An 18,593-nucleotide genomic window follows, 5' to 3' on the forward strand; every position below is an offset into this window, starting at 1 on the left:
CTTTTAATATTTCCTCTGCACCTCTGGAAATTCCTTCCCTTGCAGCAATCAGTCGTTAAAAGAAGTAACCAGAACCATCCCAAACTGTCGCAGCTTTCTCTGATTCATTTGTATTGTCACTGCAATGCTTAGGAGTTTTCCTTGAAAGTTCAGAGCTCTGCAAAAACTGCTTCTACTGCAGTGACCCTCAGCCAAGCCAAGTGTTTGCTCCCTGGATGCAGCAGGTACCTGCATGATGGGCCGTGTCCATGTCGTGGTCCTGTTGTTGTGGTTGACGTAGTAAGTCCGGCCCTTGGCGTCCTTGCGCTCCTCCCAGCCCGAAGGTAAGCCAGGGGTGGTGTGCACGTAGGCCACAGAAGGCTGCTCAGGTAAAAAAATCACTGAATTCTTATTTTATAGTAGCTAAAATAACATTTCAAAGTCTGTTGTTTGTAAAAAACCGCAACTTGTTACACCCTTCTTAATCACAACAACCATATGGAAAAATCCAATTTCTGATTTAATTTGAACTCTTTCTCATGTGCCTTTGAATCAACTAATTTTTCTCTCCCAAGAGATCTTTTGGGTCAGTTTGACACAGATTCAGCAAACAACAAAACTTATATGCCCTCAAATATTCTATTTTGTTGCATGGAATGACAAAAAGAACTCTATGATTAATTAATTTTCCTTAAGAAGCTGGGGTTTGTTCCTTTTATCAGGATGGATAAGTAAGAGTTAAATAACCATGCAATCAAGACCCCCCAAGATCTTGTTCTCTTCTTTACCCTGGGGTGTCTTGAATCATTTTCCAGAAACTACAGTGGGTTCAGGAAGTGAACTTTAACCATTTTGCTCTGTCACAAATGCTGCAGTCAGGGTTCCATGTCCCAACAACAAGAGATAACCCCAAACTGCAGCCTCAACTTTAGCATGACGAGAATTTTTACTAAAAGCTCCACAAGTCAGCCCCTGATCTAAGAGAAGTGTACAGGTAATGGAGGAGTCACATCTGTGTCACCCACAGGAGCTGTGGCTGTCATTCTCTCGTGTCCTTCCAGTCTGGAAAATACCCAAGAACAAGTTCATACACATGAGCTAGGAACTGGAACCAAGATGGAAAAACAACCTGCATTAACTCAGAGGCTGATGCACTACAACTGAGGTTTTGCCATGAACCACTAGAGGCCTCTGAAAACGCCTTCTGAAATCCAGGAGGATTTAATTCTTTTCCTCTCCTCTATATTCCTTGCTCCAGCAAGAAAATGAACTTAATTCTTGTTCTTGCTTCATCTCTGTGAGACCTTTCCCAGAGCTCCTGCTGAAGGCAGTGCAGGTGCTGTTTAAGAGCAGAGCACAGCTGACACAAGGAGCTGGAGAACTGCAGGGAGCATCAAGAAAGGAAAGGAGAGAAGATACTGGATGGGTCAGAAATCTGACATATTCCCATAGGGAATAGAAACCAGAGGGAAACAGATGAAGAACCTAAGTATAAACTCTCCAACTCATTTCCTTCTCTAGGAAAGACAAGAAGGAATTAGTGACTGCAGCATGGTGAGGTAAAACATCTTGGTACAGCTGTACTGATGATGAGTCACTGATGTTTGAACGCAGTTATTAGCAGGAAAATATTAATATTTTGCTCTGAAAAGTCTAACCAAGACAAGATGCTCTGCCAAGAGAGTACCACTGCACTGCAGGTTCATCTAGCACAATTAACTAACCACTAATGAGTCAGGTATTTTATTTAGACTTTGCTATTTGCAACTCTGCTCCTCTGGTTCTAAAATTAAAAAACCAGGGAATATAGATAGTATTACAGAACAATGCATCAGCACCCAAAATAAGATTTATTTATATCCCAGATGTAAATAGCAAACATACCAAGTATAAATTAAATTTCTTTCTCTGATCAAATTCTCTAGGAGGGCATAAATTCATAAAAGCTATTTATGATGGTTACTGTGAACTATTTCCATGAAATAACTCACTTTAGACTGACAGGTTAAAGAATGAGATTTTTTTGGACAAAGTTCAATATAGATTAAATCCACTTTCCTTGTATTATACTTTCAGCAGAGCATGTAAGGAATTTTATTGGATGATCAAACTACAAATTCACTTGGACTACTGAGGAACTGCTGGAAAATGAACCTAGCATTCAATAAGATGGTTAAGAGTTCTGTGGTACATCACTGTACCTCCACAGCTCTCAAATCAAGGCCAACTTTAAGAATTAAAATTAATTAGTCTAATGGAGAGTAAGGGAAGATAGATGCAAGATGCAAACACATCAACACGCACAATTATTTGATGTCTCTAATCAAATCTAATACTGCTTCCAGAGTCACCTTTTAAAGAATTAGCTGTTGTATCTTTCATTTTTCAGGAGCCCATGCCATTTTCTTAGTGCACAGCTTCCTCATAATTCCATGTCACATCCATGTCCCTAAACCATGCCAGTACTTGAGTGCAACTGCAGTGTTTTGAGAAATTTTGAGACAAAAATATGCAACTTTTCATTCAATGGCTGTATTTCATTCAACACATGGCTGCTTTGTGAAAAAAAAGGAGAATTCCTCATTGTACAAGACCTAGATGACCCCCCATTTTATTTAGAGATAGTGCTTGATAAAGAGTTTTATTACCGTTGGCTCCTCTCCACCTGTGACAGTTGAAGAACGAGCTCTCCTAGAGGGACCACTCTGCTGTTAAATGATAATTAATGTTACATGTATTTACTGAAAAAGGTCACAGATTACTGTCACATCTTTAGGAGCAAAGCTACTAAGAGATAACAATCAGCTGGATAATAGCAAAACTAAAAGTCATCAAGCCAGAATCCCAGAGGAGCACTGGATTTAGGAAGAACATGGACTCAGTTGCCAGAGGAGAAATGCTCATTAGCTCAGGAAGAATGAAATGTGCTTAAGATCAGGTAAGATGGTGTTTCAGAGCAAAGCTCTCAGTGCTGCTGATTTGAGCAGGAAATGTGTGTTCCTCAAGAAGCAGGGGAAAGAGCTCTCCCCAGCCCAGGTACAGCCCCAGCTCCAACAGCACTAAATAGAGCAACAAAGCAGCACAGCAGGCTTTGTTCCCCCAGCAGGCAGGCAGAGAGCAACAGCTGAGGCATGGCTGCACTGGGACCCACCCCACTGCTCATCCCCAGAGCCAGGGACATGCTTCAGCTACACGAAATAACTGCTGCAGCACGGGAAAAACCCAGCCTAGAGAAAACCTCTGCAGTTTCTGGAAACGTTTGCCCAAAAGTAGCAGAGAGAACAGCAACACGGAGACAGCAGCTTCAGTAACAAACTACTTGGTATGCACAGGCTTTCTACTTGCAGATTCACATGGGACATATCTATAATAAAAACTCTTGGAAGAAAAGTATAATTTTTTAAACTATTCTTTTGCAATCTGACCAATTTTACTCGAAAGCACACCTTTCACACTCCTGTTTTAAGTGGTCTCTCTGTACCTACTGCTGAGAGGTGGCAGAGAGAACAAACCTGCCACCTCTGCAGCCCTTGTACTTGGGCTGTAGGACAGGCACCACTTTCTGCCAGCTGGAGCAGGCATGTGCATCATTCTGATGGGAGAGAGCAGCTTTGTTTAGAATAAATCTTTGTATCTTTTCCTGTTTGAACAATCTCCTTAAATAAACCTGCAGAAGTTGCTTCACTTAGAATGTCCTCCTTTTTTAGCTCACAAGAATCTGGTCTCCATGACTGTTTGGGACAATCAGATGCCCACCCTGGTCACTGATCCATGTCTGACTAGAGCTGACCCAAGGCAAGGTGTTATCCAGAATCAGAGAATATCCAACCAAAAGGGAAGAGCTAGAAGGATTCTGGCTTACCAGGGATAACTGGGACTGTTCGGCGACTGTGTCTGTTACACTGCAGGACCTCAGTCGTGAAGAAGGTTCTCTTTGCTGGAAGGAAAAAAGGGAGAAAGGAGAAAGGAGGAAGGAGGAAGGAGGAAGGAGGAAGGAGGAAGGAGAAAGGAGAAAGGAGAAAGGAGAAAGGAGAAAGGAGAAAGGAGAAAGGAGAAAGGAGAAAGGAGAAAGGAGAAAGGAGAAAGGAGAAAGGAGAAAAGGAGAAAAGGAGAAAGGAGAAAGGAGAAAGGAGAAAGGAGAAAGGAGAAAGGAGAAAGAAAAGGAAAAGGAAATCTCCAAGTTAAGGTGTCTTAAAACATGACAGTTATTCAGTACTTTCAGAAGATTCAGCAATTACAGGCACTAACCTCTTGGTTACAAAATCTCCTGTAAGCAATTGTTATCTACTTCTGTTTTACCACAGAGTGGTATATCCCATTTCTCTGCTGACAGTGACCCTTCATATTTACTACCAAAAAATGGGCCCCTTCATTTTTCTGAAGGAGAAAATGTTAACATAAAAAAACCTCATGAATTACTGAAAAAATAAGGCATTAAGAAATAAATCCAAAATCAAATACTAGGGATGAGAATTCAAAGTTCATTTACTTAAAAATTGATGGTATTTCTTTAAAAAAAAATCAGTCTTGATTTTCCTCTTTGCCTTCTAACTTTTGAATTAATTATGTCTCTTGCCAAGACACAGCCTTCATGACTGTGAACTAGAAACAAACCCCCCCAAAAAAGCAGATATGCAGCATATCTGATTGACACTACAATGTAATTTCTTCCCACCAGTCCAGCTGGACATTCCAGGGCTCAGCAGTGTTCAGGAAAACACAGCATGGACATAGCTGCAGTAAAACCAGTGGAGGGCTGCTAAAATTTCAGTTCTCAACACAAACCCATGCAGATCCAGCAGAGCATCAGAGCTGTCACTTGCTGACCAACCTCCAGGTGACACTACCATCAGTCAGAGACCAACTGCACTGGCTCTTTGAGAAAAATGCACCTAAATCAAGGTTCTCTTTGATGAGAGCAAGAGTCAATATCATTTCTTATCTCTTGAACTGCAGGGATACCTTGATAGCATAATACTAAGAATGAAAAATAAATAAATCAGAGCATGATGTTCTGTTTAACATCAAGTTGCAAGTGTATTATCCTGATTATTTTATGGTATTGCCTGTCTGACTTTACAGATAACACAAATACAGAGAACATTTTTTGGTCTTCCCTTTCCTTTGAAAATTCCTAGCTTGATACCCTCTACTCTCACAGATTTTGTTTCCCTAAAGGTCTAACAGTAGCAGAGTCTGAAGTTAAACTCATGCAGAACACTTGAAACCTGAACTGAAGAATTCTGTTGTCTGAGGCAGTTTGTTCTATAATAAACTTGTGATACATTTTTAGGAAGGGAATTCTACCTGCAGGCTCAGGTTTTCCTGAGACCAGCAATCGCTCCCCATGCATGAAATGATTTAGGTTATGCCAAGTAACAGCACATTTCTGCACTACAAGTTTACAGATTCCACATTACTTACCATCAAAGAGCCGAGTTGTTCCCCATTGGAATCAGGAGTGACCTGGAGTCTCCTGCTCAGCTCCTCAGACAGCTCCTGAGGACTGGTCCGGGACACTGGAGATGCAGGAGGAGGTGGCAGTGACAAGCTTAAGGAATCCCCACTGGCACTTGCCTCCTCTGAAATGGTTTCCCAAGGCTAATGAAAGAGAAGAAACGAAGTTCAGGTTTCATACAGACTGAGTTTTCTTTCCCTTTGCCTTCTGTGTGATCATCTCACTGTGCCCAACACACAAGCAAAAGCTTCTCTTCCCCCTAAATCAAGGCACTACAGAAAACTGAAGCACAAGGCAGTTCTGGCCAGTCCACTTCCCTTCTTTTTATAATTTATTCCACTGTTATTCAGAGCAGAATATGGAAGTGTTTCTGTCAATGCATATATGACATGGAATTATCTGGAATGATAAATGTTTCTCCCAGCATTTACACAGGACTCAGTGCTGTCCATAGACCACCAGCTGCACAGACCCTTGGTAACAGAGCTCTGGCTGCATTGTCATTGTGCTGCTGGCATTTTCCCAAAGCAATTTCCACAAATGCTGTGTGAAGCCATGACTCTATGTGATGTGTGGTAATTAGTTCACATGAGAAACACAGCAGTTCCAACTTCAGTCAGCTCCTTAAACCCAACACTTGTGCATACCTCAGGAATGTCTCCACTCTCCATAGGCTCTGGTTCCAAATCCTCACTGATGTGGCGCCGGGAGCGGAACCGCCTGTGAGCTGCTTCTTGGTTTATCTGCCTGATATTGTTATCTGACTCAGATCCCACATCGCTGCAGGGTGGGACACCCAAAATGAGAAGGAGAAAAGAACAAGAAAATAATCCAGCTTAATCTAAGCCCCCATTTTGTCCATTGCCTTCAAAACCTTGATAATGCTTTTGATTATAAAAATCATTATTTGTGCATGTATCAGGCTTCATAACTACAAGATTGTTTAAGCCCTCCGTTGAAAGAAAATCAAACTGGAAGCACTTCCCAAATGTCACAGAACACCAGGTTGGGAAGGACCTCAAGGGTGATCTGGTCCAGCCTCTCCTGGCAAGGAAACCATGGCCCAGACAAGATGGTCCAGCACTCTGTTAAGGAGCCCAGCATTGGAAGTGTTCAGTGCTGGGGAATCCAGCACTTCTCTGCATGGTTTAGTGGTGGCCTTGGCAGTGCTGGGTTAAATATATTATCTCAGTATGACTCTTATCACTGTCAAGTTATTCACATTCTGTAAAATGTAAGCTGGCCACAGCTTTCTAAATCTAATCCTGAGAACACATCCCGACAGCCTGCAGACCGATCTGTTAGCACATCCAGGGAATGCAGCCAATGCACAGAGTAATAACCAGGATCTCCTTCAAGCTGATCTGTTCACTTCATTAAAACTTAATAGAGTTGCCTTTTTTCAATACCTCTTCAACAGTCTCTATAAACAACGTCATTTATTCCTGTTCAATTACTTTCTGAAAAATTCCTGATCTGCCTCCTAACATTTTACGGTACATTATTAATGCACTGCCTTCCCTCCCACTCCAGAGCTCCCAGAATTTCCCAGAATGCTGTGTCTCTGTGATTTTCTGATGGTGAGGAACCCTCTTTCAGGCATTAACAAAGTGCAGTTTCCTTTCTGCCTCGAGCCCAGCGTGGTTCTCCATCCCACACACCCCAGAGCTGCTTACACGAGGCTGGGGCGGTGCCACTGGGTGGTCCTGTTGTTGTGGTTCACGTAGTAAGTCCGCCCTAGGTTGTCCACCTTCTCTTCCCAGCCAGGAGGCAGTGGAGGAGGTGGCAACTCCTCCTGACGTTGAGATGCGGCGTCACTGGAATCCACCACGTCCCAGCCATGCTTAGGAATGAAGGAAAAAAGATTTCTGTGGTTATGGTGCACACCTCATTTCGGTGAGAAAAGAACTAAATCCACCCCCTGGCATTAAAGAGGGATTCCCAGAGGTGGTTGGATGTTCTCCTGGTGGCTCCATGCCAAAGAAAACCGACTGCTAACTCTGTTTTCAGGGCTTTAGCCTTCAGAGTACAGCTGACTACAATTTTAATTGAATCTCTAGTAGCTTGAATGCTTGTGTGAGGATTCTGCCTTACCTCAGAGTCGTCCCTCTGATCACTGTTTTCATCCTCTTGGCCACCGTTTTTAGGCATATATGCCATCTTCAGTCTCAAGAAACCCTTCACACGAGATTTGTGGCTAAAAGACAAGGAGGTACATTTCATTTAACAGCTCCTAAATAATTGCAAATAAAAAAAATCACGAAGTAAGAAATGTTTTAAAGTCCTTAAATGTTTTAAAGGTCCTTTCTCTCACCTTCTTGGTCTGAGGAGGAAATCCTTAAATGTGTATGGCCTCTCCATGGTTGGGTCTTCAGTCTGTAAGCAGTGGAGAAAATGGCAAATTAAAGGGCTTGCCCACAAGTCCAGCCACATTGAGAACATTCACACATCAGGCTGACAGCTTATATCTCTGATTTCCATTGAATCCTAAATTACTTACCAGTAACTTAAGATTCAATGGAATCCTATTTATTTATTGAATAGATGCTAATATTAATAGCAATATAATATTATTTATTGAATATGTGTTAATATTAAGATATTAATATTAAATATTAATTTTATATTTCTATTTATAAATCTATAAATAGAAAGTGCATTTAATTTAGCCTCTAATTTTGCAGCCCATGCAGAATCCTGGCTGCTGGAGGAAACCAGACAACCAGAGCTTTACTGAATTACAGAACCAGCTTTACACTCAATTGCTCCATCAATTAAGAAACAGAAACAAACATCAACACCCTCAAATCAAACACCTCAAATGTCTGTTGACAACAAAATTATTCAAACCCTGCGACAATTACTTTCAATTGATTGCTATTGAACTCTTACTGCTGGCAAAGAATTCAATTTCAGCTAAAATAAGGAATAGATGACATAATTCTGGCAGCCTTCTGGTTTTCTGCACATTTGCTGAAGCAAATCTGCTATTTCGGAGCTTTTTTTGCACAGAGGGTGCATCCCTTCCAGGCACACTTGATGCCTGTGCAGGTGAGGCTTGGTTGTCCACAACAGTTTCCTTAAAGCTCTGCTGGGAGCACTTGCTTTAAGAGAATGTAAGTGGAGTGTGCATGGAAATGAACTGTACACAGCCCCAGGGGTTCCCAGAGATCTGAACTTACCGGGAGGTGACTGAGTGGCACATCCACCTGGCCCAGGAAGTCGTCTCTGGTCTGTCACACAGCAAGAAAACTTACATCAGAAAAGCAAAAAATGGTAAACGTCAATCTAGTCACAACGAGACAAAAATAAAAATGGTTGAGTACCATTATTTTAGGAACCACTGGTTTCTACCCCTTCATTGTTGCCCATTATTTGTTGCTGTAATTCATTTATCTCAGCACAGCATTTCCTGTGACACTCCAAACAGGCTCCTGAGCCCTTGGCATGTATGGTGGTGCTGACACAATTCTGCCTTTGGGAAAATCACCAAAATCAACCCACAAAGCACTGAGGAGTCCCAGGTGGTTTCCTATGGAAGAGGGAATGATCCAAGCGTCCCATGATGGACTGACAGTCCTACACTTACCCATCATGGGAGCAGATCAGCCAGGCAGGGTGAATTCTGGCATTTGGGTCTAGACTGGGAATGCTACCCACAGCAAGCAAAGCATGGAAATACTGGCAGCAGCTGAGGCCAAAGGACACCAGTTGCAGAGGGGTGTTTGCTGTGGGATCTAGGCCCTGTGCTCGAGGGACACTTGGGATTCACTCAGACAGGAATTTTCAAGACCAAGCAGTTGTGTTCTTCCAAACCCAACCCTCTACCAGGGAATGCAGTTTCTCCCAGATACTGTTTGTGATAGCAGTTATCAGCCCCAGTGATTCCCAAATAACCTGCTGCCTATTTATAACCACGCTATGCACAGAATTCCAGGAAGTGCATGCTGCTGCTTCAGAGCCAAGTTTACATATTTCTCATAGCAGAGAATTAAGTTCAATATTAAAATTCGTATTTTGTATGATAATGTTGTAAGAATTCTGCTTCCACTACCAAGATAGGATAATGTTCTGTGATCCCCACAGCATGGATCCATCCTGCTGTGCTGGATGCTATGGAACAACACAGAAAGCACATCTGCATTTTCTCTTGCAAGCCTTCACAGCTCTAATATTTAGGCATTCTCACCCTGGGGCTTCCTGCTTCCAGCAAAGGTTCCTCATGAGCCACAGGAACCTTTCCAGTGCCTTCTTCCTCCCATTTCTCATTATAACAGTGTCTGTTTTGAGAACCTCTTTGTCACCAAAATCCACAGAGCCACCCAAGGTGCCAGCCTTCTGTTGTGTATCACAGCATCACACTGCTAACTCCAGCTCCAGTCTGATCCCAACAGTGAGTAATCTGTTCTCCACAACAAAGGCACAGGATGCAGATGCTCACCAAGCTATAGACTGAATCGACTTTCCCAGCCAGAATTGCTCCCTCACAATTGCTCCTGTCCCACCTGGGATGTGGCCTCTGAATGTGGGCAGCAAGGCAAGAACACACAGGGAGGGCTGGGGCAGGGATCAGATGCTTTTGCTGCATAGCCCAAGTTTAACAAAAGCTATCCTAGAACTTCCTGTTAGCTTTTAACACTCCAGAGCAATTTTACAAAGTTTCTGACTTCCCTTCTGAATACACAGATAATACAGAATAGCATCTGTGTGCCATGAAGGGAGTTAAGGACAAGTAGCATAAGTAAAAACTGCTGGAAGAAAAAAAGATACTAGCTTAAAACAGATTTTGGACCAAGTAAATAACATGTTTCATTTCCCTGTGTACTAGAGTTTGTATGTATTTACTTATGATCTCATGAAAGCTCAAGATTAGAAAACAGTCATCACTAAAGGCAATGCCAGGAGGAAACAATTAAGTGTAATTAGTAGTCAGTGACTGAAAGAGCTTTAAAAAACAACAGAACTACCTGGAAATTCTAACTTGTGCCAACCACCTTAGAATGTGAAACAACTGCTCAGCATTGGAGATTCAGGTGACAAGGTGACACTCCCAAGCCAAATGCATGTAAAAGTTAGGCTGCAATTTGGTGCCTATCCAAGCTGCTAAGCCAGGAGGAAAAGCCTCCTGGGTGAAGTTACAGCACCCTAAAAGCCCTTAGTCTCCAAAAAACCACAAAAGGGAAAAGCATCCACTGACATCTCAATACCAACCAGGAATGTTTAGCTGAACCTCAGGACTGTATACATGCAGCTCAGCTTTACTTGGGATCACAAAAAATGGGAGTCACATTACAAAGAAAAGTATAAATAAGCTGTTGTATTTGATATATGTATTTGATATGAACATAATGAACAAATCAAAGTTTGCTGTTTTCCAGAAGGAAAGTGTCAATAGATAACAACAGTTGAGCTGTTAAACAGACTTACTCCTTCCAGCTCTGGAATACAAGGTAAACATTACCTCAGATGTGCACCCATTATTTAACCTAACCTCTAAGAGTGGTGAAACTCAGTGTTCACTCTAAGACAAAACAGACATTGCAGCTGGATAATAGCTGAGCACACGAGCAACTACTACAGACAGCTCAACTCTGCTTAGCTTTATTCCAGCCTGAACAGAAAGCAGAAGTTAGAAAACAGCAGAGGTCAGTCAGGACTTTGACCAAAAGGTCACACACACAGCCTGAAGGATCTGCAGGAGATGTGGGCAGGTCTCACAGGGATTAAGATGTTTAGCTATGTACAATATACTATTAAACCCCCTCCAAGTGTGTACACAAACTGACACCCCCAACACATGCAGTTCTGCCAAGCCAAAGGCTCTACTGCTGCCATTTAGTACCAGGCCAAAGTCCAGTCTTGTGCTGTGTCTGCTGGTCCCTAAAACCAACATCACTGTGGACAGCTCTCCCAGCAGTCCTGCTCCTGCCTGTTTCCAAACCTAGACCAATACATCATGTTGTTACAACCGATCACCAGCAGTGCAGAACAAACTCCTGAAAGTGCCTGAAAATTCCACAACGTCCAAACAGCAGTAAAAGAAAAAAGAATTTTGGCTGCAGCAACACTTGCTAAGTACATACTTAATTCTGCCAGCTGCACAACTGACTCAAAGATCTGAAGGGTGTACTACCATGCCAGTGGATTCATGGCAGTGATGAGGACTGGCAGAGGCACCAGCCAGGACACTGTGAGTGCTTTAGTTCTCCCCTGGGATGCAGCACCAGCCAGGACACTGTGAGTGCTTTAGGAGTTCTCCCCTGGGGTGCAGCACCAGCCAGGACACTGTGAGTGCTTTAGGAGTTCTCCCCTGGGATGCAGCACCAGCCAGGACACTGTGAGTGCTTTAGGAGTTCTCCCCTGGGGTGCAGCACCTCCAACACCGACAGGCTGTTATGGGATGAGTGCAAGTTGTGCAACTGTGTGACTCAGGTATTCACAAGAAACTGTAAATAGTGTATAAACAGCTGCATCCAGTCATTTACTGAGTAAACATGAGAAAATAGTTTAGCTGAAGGCCTGCCTGAGATTCCAGTTCCAGTCAATGCAAGGAAATCCCCCTTTACATCACTGCAATTAGTAAGCAGTGACAGAAGCAGGGCGAGTCATTCCTGCTCCCAGGCCTTCTGCTGGTTCCCTCCCTGGCACTGCAGCACCCTCCACCTCCCATCATGCTCCTCATCATTACACCAAGAAATAGAGCTGGGTTTAAACCCAGAACATGAATTGCCTGCTGTACTCCAGAGCAACTCCCTTAATGGTGTCACTGGCACAGCATGGCAGCAGGAGCCAAAGCAGGAGTGGGAGGTTGGGAATGATCCCATGGAATTGCCCTGTGTGAAAACATGCTGTTGGTCACCTTGGCCTGGGAACCAGCAACATGTGCAAACCACAGAGCCATGGCTCAACCAAACTGAAGCACTGCACAGAGACAGTGGCAAGATGTGGAAAGAAGAACAGGCTAAAAGGCTTCCCAGGGCCTGTGCTGCTGCCAGCTGACACCCTGGGGATGTGGAGCTGAGTCCAGAGCACTCCAGAGTGGGTACAGAGCTCTCAGAGGTGCTTTGGCTCCCTGGCCAGACAGCAGGCTGGGTAATAACATTCCACCCACCTACAGTTCCCTTGGCATTTTGAGATGATCAGGATGTTCCCAGCTTCCTGACCTGAAAATTGTTGCGTACTATTTCTGGGCACTGTTTAAACAGATGCTGCATTCCAACCCAGATATTGCTTCATTTCAGAGCAGGCAGACATGATCCCTACAGTAAATTTAACTGGTTTTTTAATGCCTTGAAGTAAACCAGAGTTCACACCTTTCTCAGACCACAACCACCCCGTGCCATGCTTCAGCACACAACTATGTGCCTAAATTATCCAGGTGGAAACAGCCTGCTGAGGCTCAGAGCGTATCTTCTTTTAAAATTTATTCTAAATATATTACAGCCACATTATTTCCAAACTTGTCAATTTTCTCAATCTAGTGCTTAGGCCTTGACTTGAAATGTGATGTGCCATCCCTGCCAAGTCCTGGGAAACTGCTCCAAGAGTGGTCCAGACTGTCTGGCTCAGACAGCACCACATTTCACAGCACAAATACAATAGAGCTGCACAATCAACAGGAAAAATGCAAGAGCAGAAGAAACTGCTGCCTTCCCAGAGAGCTGAAGGAAATCACACATCTCACTTGGGGGGAAAACTCTTCTGAACTGTGTTTTTACCAAAGATTTTACACATGAAAAGAGCCCTGAAAAGCCAAAGAGGACTTGTGTTCATGTAAGTATTGGTTGTTATTAAAAAAAAACCCCAAACTAGCAGCTAAACACAATTTCATTAATTGAAACAAAGCAGATTTAACTGCTCTTGACTAAAATCTTGACGTATTAATTAGCCATCATAGATGTCTCTCTGCACCTAAGGCTTATCAACTCCCTGATCTCATTCTTATGAACAAAGCTACAACAATACTTTTATGATATTACTTTGCCATTTGATGAAAGGAATACTAAAATTCTTAGATGGCAAGCTTCAGCAATTTTTCTTTTTTTCTTACTGACTGAACTGAAATGAAACTCTTTCCATTTATATAAACCTGCAGCAATTCTCCCACTTGCCACTGTCACTGCTCCTTCCTTAAGCAAAATATTTTCAGCAGCATTTCCGAAGCAGAACTAAAATTCCATATTTAATTTCCTAATAACAGCAACTTACTCTACTTTGACGGTAGATCTCTGCAACCTGACTATGATATTTTCACTGATATTTTCTTAATCAAAAATACTCCGCTGTAACCACGAGGAAAAAACCCAATCAGTGTGTGTGTGGTGATGGTTTTCCCGTTCCAAATCTCCCAAGTGCAAGGAGAACAAACTACACGGGTGGGTTATTTCCTAAAAAAAAAAGATCTCGTGTTATTCCTTCTCACCAGAGTAAACAAACGCTGACTTTTCCTGCGGGCAGCTCGATACAACAACAGTGTCAGATTACAGTTTCCCCGATGCCTTCCCTCTCAGATTGCACTTCACGACCCAATTACTGCTCGCCATGGTGTCAGTGCCACGCACCGAGCAGAGGGAGGGATGAGGCACCAATCGAGGCTCCCAGTGTCACACACACCCCTTGCTCTCCAGCCTGGGACACCACAGAACCAGGGAACATGCAGGCAGCCCCTGGGGGCTAAACCAGAACGGAGAATTCTGAATTATTTATCGAGCTGCAATTTCCCAGATGAGGCAGTGGTGCTCCAAAATCATCACAGCTGAGGGAAAAACGCCTCCTTCCTGGCACACATGGACATCCACAACTGGATCTGTTCTCAAATGGATTAAGCAACTTGCAAGACATAAGCATCAGTTATTTATTCTCTTATTTATTCTCTTATTTATCAGTTATTTATTCTCTCTGAATTATTTCTCTTGCATTGCCACTGCTTACTTAAACATAACAAGAAATACTGAGCACCTATGCCAAGATCTGATATGCTCCTGAGACACACTAATAGCAAAAAAAAAACCCTCTGGACAATGTCAGGGAGAAAGCAACCAGTTAGACTTATTCTGTTCGTTACAGGAAAATGGTTTCCTACTGAGCTGCCCATTGTAACTAAAGGTGTGACACAGGATGGCTGCAAACAGGAGGCTGCTCCTCGCTCTCAGTCATCAAAGGCTCTCTGGCTGTGATGGACACAGTGAATACCTGCTATTATTAGCACTACTGCATTACCAACAGCCTCTGGAGAGATGGGGATCCATTCCTCCTTAGACACTGAACAGACCAAATGTGGAAGAAGTAAAGGAGTAGCCATGGCAGGAAGAAGGAGCTGATGCTTGAGATACTTAACACAGGCCTGAGCTGGGAGAGGATGTGGAAAACAGGAACAGAATCAATGTACTGAAGTGAAAGAACAGGTGGAAAGTGCAGAACAAAGTAAATGTGTTAGGACAGCTTCTGTCCCATGTGCTGTAAGAAATGAAGGAATTATTGAAAAAAACCTCTCAGAATAAAAATGAAACAATCTTAAGAAGTTTCATTGAAACTCCCCAAAAAAGAACAGTGAGGCACAGTGGAATGGGCTCAGATTCCCAATGCCATAGTCAGTAAGCACCACTAAGTTCTAAACATTTTACACAATAATCTGCTCTGTGGAGTGTGAGAAAATACCTGCACACCTCTTGATTGCTGAGGTGTTAAAAGGTAAAGAATTTCAAAACCAGCAGCGTTCCAAGTTGAGAAATTGTAGATGTGAGGCCAGTTTGGTAAAGCCAGCAAACAAAACAAAGGCAGGTTTACAGCAGAAAGTTTGTTCCAAGGAGGAGAGGCTGGTGGCTCTCCAAAGCACAAACAGCTGCATTTTACTACTTGGAACTTGCACAGAGGGCCCCAAATTCTTCATTTGCTCAGCCTGATCTTTGGCACTGGTCCCGCCTGGAGAGGGTGCCCAGAGCACACTCCAGCACTCCCTGCTTGAGTAGAGCAAACCCAGCTGCCCCACAGCTCCCCTCAAACCCAGGCACTCCCAGCAAATGCATTCCCAGAGGGAAGAGCATCAGGAGCTGGGATCTGCTGCTGCAGAACCTGGCAAGCAGGCAGGGGAGGCTGGGAAAGCTCTGCTGTGCTGCACAGCACTGAGCAGAACAAAAAGAGTATAATTAGCTGGCAAATTGTTCATTAAGGTGACAACAGACACCGGGAACTATTCAAACAACAGACCTCTTATTGTCTCCACTACCGTTTTTTCTTTTCTCCTCTGCACTAATCTACTTATCCACTTATTCTACCTTTTCCTTCTGTTCAAAGAAACATCCTACTTTTTCTGTTTCTTTTTCTCATCAACAGCAGTTCAGATTTTTGGATATATTCAGACTTTTGGATTCCACTTTACATCAGTCATGACCAATTTTTCTATGTAAGTGCTTTCTTGGAAAAATGCAATTAAGAAATATAAACCTCAGAAAAGCCAAGTAGAGTAAGAGAAGAAATGCTCTGGTGTGCTAGGGGGATTTATATTCTCCCTAAAGCTGTTCCAGTGCTTCTAATATGTCCTGGAGAACTGCAGCAACTGAGATCTGAAGGACCTGAGATGCAGAATGTATGCAGCTGTTGCAAGTGTGCTGGAGGATAGCTGGTTTGAACAGGAAGATTAAAAAAGGTCACCACCTTCCTTTAAAACACTTTCACCTCCTCCTGCTTCTTGAAGAAGACAGCTGAGAAAGAAGAAAAATGTTCAGACTATGACTTCTGTGGGAATTGAACAGAGACAAAACGGAAGAAATCCATAATTTCTCTCTCCCAATCAGTCAAAAATGGAACTGCTGTTTAATTAAACGGCTTAGAAAATAGAAGGATTAGTGGTGCATCACTTCCAGGAGCATAATGTGTATATATTCTGCAGAAACATGCTGAGTAAGCAAAACCATGCACTTTGGAAATGTTCTAACTACTGATTCTTCTCTCTGCAGCTCTTCCATGCTTTCTGGTCAAATTTACTGGCATTCTTCATAAAATTAGAATAGAGAAGAGTCAAGAACTCTGCAACAAAGAATTGCTCTTGAAGAACAATGAAATTTTAGTCATCAATCACACACATCATCACACTGACGTAACATGCTTTATTACTAAGCACTGTCCCTGAATTTGCTCTCCTTGATATGCACACTGCTCATTGCAAAGCAGCACTAAAATAATACAAAATGACTCATGGCAAAGTAAAAGTCCCCAGTTTTCCATTCAGCAGAGACACTAATTTCTGCCATTCCACCCTCTCCTTATCCACACCGTGCACTGGGGCATCAGCCACTCCCAACAGTTCAGAGCAGCCTCAAACATCCACAATAATCCCCACTGTAACTTGAGCATGACACCCTGAGCTCAGGGGACCAGGGACAGTTTGGAACCAAATGTTTATCTGAGCCTCATCAACTCCCTTGTGGGCACACCAACAACAGCTCACATTTATAAAAACTGTGATTCCCATGCCAGTCTGGTGGTTGTGTGGTGGCAGCTCCCAAAATCACAGCTCTGTCGAGCTCAACTCCCTCTCTCTGGGGAAGCTGAGGGTGCACACCTTTACTAGCAACATTCCAGAACACTGCAGTTTAAGTTAGCCTCACTAACAATGTGAGATCAGGCCTTCATTTAAAAATTACATCCTAAAACTGCAGCAGCGCTGGGAAAACTCCGCTCTCCCCAGCAGCGTGAGTGTCCTATAAATTGCCAGGGATGAACGGGAGCAGAAGTCCCCTTGCCAAGTGTCCAGCTCTTGTCACATCAGGAGCATCAGCACACTTTTCTGGACCCTGATGCAGTGCTTTAGGCATGTGGGCTGAGGTTAAACAGCACAGAAGCCGTGGCAGGGAAATCAAAGTCGTGAAAGGCTCCGGAGGCAGGGAAATGAGATTGCTGGAATGGAATCAGAGAAGGCACGCTGACATTTATTCAGCCTGAATTTTCCAAAGGTACTAAGTACGTTCTTTCAACTGGCTGATCCCAGCAGCACTTACGCTCGAGAAGGCATTAGGCCTGGCAATATGTGAGATCATGTTTTTGCTTTAATGATTTTCCTAATGTTACGGAAAAAAGCAAGATCCACTGAAAGAATTCTAAAATTCACTTTTGTGGGATGTGAGGCTGTGTTCTACTGGGTGTTAATCAGGATCCTGAGGAGAAACATGGCTGTGCACTGATGAGAGGGAACTAAGCTACTGCTGAGGCCACTGACATGCGAATTAGTGGACAGTAACAAGTCCTAATTTCTGTAAATTAATCATCATTTACACCAACACATGTTCTAGCACTTTTCCCTTGCTGAGACCAAGAACCTTCACATCTGCTCAATTTTCGAGGTTAGAAACAACACATTTGTTTGTAACAGAAAGAAGAGCCAAGATTATATTGACTAGTTCACGTGGGTCAGTCAGTAATATTTACTGCCACATTTTTTATGGTGGGTAATTTAAATTGCAGTTAAAAACCCAGTGGGGTAAGTAGTAATATGAACTCTCTGGGTAAAAAATAAACAACACAGGAAAAAGCTTGAAAAGTTTGTCACACACATTTTAAAAAATCTGTTTTGTTTGTATTCTGGAATTCTGCACAATGATTTGATTAGAGCAAAAAAAACCAAGAGAGGCCAGAACTCCAGCACTATCTGCTGCGAATGTCTGGTCACAACTCCTAATCCCTGTCAAATTCAGGAAGAGAACAAAAGGCAAGGAAGAGTTCTGTCCAGCCCCAAGCTCCCAGGAACCCTCTGCAGGAGCCTGCCTGTGCTGAGAAGGGAGCACAGGGTGCCAAGTCCCACATCAGCTCCATGGAGAATGGAGCTGGCCCTGCCAACCGGCGGCTCTGCATTCTTTCCTCCCTCCTCTTCCCACATCTGTTTTGGCTGCAGCTGGCACAAGGAACCCAAGTGATGTCACCTGCCCAGTGTGGCCCTCTGGAACTCACTGCTGGAGGCACAAACAGTGCCCAGCACAGCCAGCTTGGGGGCACGAGGGACTGTCCCCTCCCAAGCCTTCCTGAAAAAACAGGCATGACTGAGACATTTCAAAGGATCAGGTCCTACAGTGGGATAAAGATACATCTATTTAGTGGAAAATAAAACTACATGTTTACACACAGACTGGCAAACGTGAGGCAGTTGGTTAATTGTACTGAATTC

At 43.3% G+C, this 18,593-nt stretch overlaps 1 protein-coding gene across 10 annotated transcripts in view; it reads right to left on the bottom strand.

Annotated features, from left to right (window-relative positions):
* Nucleotides 1-18,593, bottom strand: part of NEDD4L (NEDD4 like E3 ubiquitin protein ligase) — a 95,857-nt gene that overhangs the window by 15,597 nt on the left and 61,667 nt on the right. For 6 of the 10 annotated variants that reach the window (XM_085042715.1, XM_085042716.1, XM_085042720.1 and 3 more), the window contains 9 exons: nt 8,620-8,670; nt 7,752-7,813; nt 7,532-7,634; nt 7,114-7,280; nt 6,085-6,217; nt 5,404-5,580; nt 3,842-3,916; nt 2,628-2,687; nt 229-360 (listed from right to left, as the gene is read on the bottom strand). In XM_085042715.1, coding sequence (XP_084898841.1) covers nt 229-360; nt 2,628-2,687; nt 3,842-3,916; nt 5,404-5,580; nt 6,085-6,217; nt 7,114-7,280; nt 7,532-7,634; nt 7,752-7,813; nt 8,620-8,670 — 960 coding nt within the window. The remainder of the gene's footprint in view (nt 1-228; nt 361-2,627; nt 2,688-3,841; nt 3,917-5,403; nt 5,581-6,084; nt 6,218-7,113; nt 7,281-7,531; nt 7,635-7,751; nt 7,814-8,619; nt 8,671-18,593) is intronic. The other 4 variants (XM_085042717.1, XM_085042713.1, XM_085042714.1 and 1 more) reach the window with 2 other exon arrangements.

The sequence above is a fragment of the Lichenostomus cassidix genome, chromosome Z, assembly GCF_008360975.1.
Source record: "Lichenostomus cassidix isolate B80296 chromosome Z, HeHo_3.0, whole genome shotgun sequence".
Classification (NCBI taxonomy): Eukaryota; Metazoa; Chordata; class Aves; order Passeriformes; family Meliphagidae; genus Lichenostomus; species Lichenostomus cassidix.